This window comes from Nicotiana tabacum, chromosome 17 (assembly GCF_000715075.1).
Source record: "Nicotiana tabacum cultivar K326 chromosome 17, ASM71507v2, whole genome shotgun sequence".
Classification (NCBI taxonomy): domain Eukaryota; kingdom Viridiplantae; phylum Streptophyta; class Magnoliopsida; order Solanales; family Solanaceae; genus Nicotiana; species Nicotiana tabacum.
In genome coordinates this window covers 100,192,414-100,193,868 of record NC_134096.1, presented here as the reverse complement: position 1 = coordinate 100,193,868, position 1,455 = coordinate 100,192,414, and the positions used below count along the sequence as shown (strand labels likewise).

The following is a 1,455-nucleotide window of genomic DNA, read 5'->3' as shown; positions in this document are numbered from 1 at the left end:
TAATGGATCTTTATGAGTAACCACAACACCAAGCGATCTCTGGCTCTCTTCCTGTGTGACAATAACATAAGCTTCATTTACTGTCACCACTGGTCTCCTAGCAAGTATATTGCTTCTTACGTTGCTGTAACTTTCATTCAATCCCATAAGAAATTGCAGCAAACGTTGTGACTTCAAGAGTTCAATAGATGGCCTCGCTTCCTCACAATCACAGCACGATAAAGGAGCCAACACATCCAATTCGTCCCACAGATCCTTCATTTTTGTGTACTAACTCATTACTGAGTCTGTTCCTTGCCTCATTGTTGCTATCTCAGTCCAGAGATGATAAATTCTCGTCAGATTTGAGCGATCAAATCTCTCCTGAAAATTATTCCACACTTTTCTTGCATCTGATGCATAGACAATACTTGGCATTAATTCATTCGAAACTGTGCTTCCTATCCATGATAACACTATTGCGTTGCATTTTTCCCATTGTTCAACCAATTCCCCTTTGTACCTAGCTTTTACACACGATCCATTCACAAAACCTAGTTTGCTCTTTCCTCGCAAGGCCAATTTCATTGCTCTGCTCCATAGGGCATAATTTTCTGGCCCCGTGAGCTTGATTGGAATTAAAACCAGCCCTGGAGTGTCTCTATCTTGAAGGTATAATGGATGATTGTGATCAAGTGAACTTACTTCATTTTCCGCCATGTCCGCCTCTTCCAGCTCGAAATCGTTCTAATTCAGTCGGAGCTTTACTCCGGAGTTCACGTCTCACGATCGCCGCTCTAATACCATGTTAAATTGAGGATTAATTCTGTGAATCTTAGTCAATTTACAGAGATGAGAAGCTAGGGCTCATCTATGGCGAAAGAATATTCTGGAATCTAGAGAGGGAATAATGAAGAAGAAGATTCGTTTTCTCTCTCTTGCATTACAAAGATACAAGTCTGCAGACTTTATACAAATACCTTGGTGGAGTCACGTGCACATCATGTGTTGCTCACTAACCAACTCACTAACAGCCTTAACTAACTACACTAACATTAATTAGCTAATATAACCGACTAACTAGTCTTCACTCTGTTTTAATACAAATATTATGTCTAGAAAGAACATCGGTTCGAGAGTGATAATTTCAAGAATCATTATGTCTCCTAACGATTCAAAGTGGCCATTCAAGCTTAAGAGAAGGCAGCTCCCTTTGGTGCCATGTTTCGCCATGACAATCAATAAAAGTCAAGGACAATCTCTTAACCAAGTCAGATCAGGGGTGTATGTAGTATATACGTGACGGGTTCACAACTGAATCCATAACTTTTTTTGATGCGGAGCATAAATTTATGTGCAAAATCTACTAAAATTATAACAAATAGTAGATTTGAACCCATAGTGTTAAAAATGTGATGAGTTCACTGCTAAAAATCTTAAAAGCTGAACCCATAGAGTTTAAATACTGGATCTGCT

At 39.1% G+C, this 1,455-nt stretch overlaps 1 protein-coding gene across 1 annotated transcript; it reads right to left on the bottom strand.

The window, feature by feature from the left end:
* Positions 1-270: 270 nt before the first annotated feature.
* On the bottom strand, positions 271-699 carry LOC142172003 (uncharacterized). Its single transcript, XM_075235752.1, has one exon. The coding sequence runs from the start codon at positions 697-699 to the stop codon at positions 271-273; it is 429 nt and encodes a 142-aa protein (XP_075091853.1).
* Between the last annotated feature and the right edge of the window lie 756 nt (positions 700-1,455).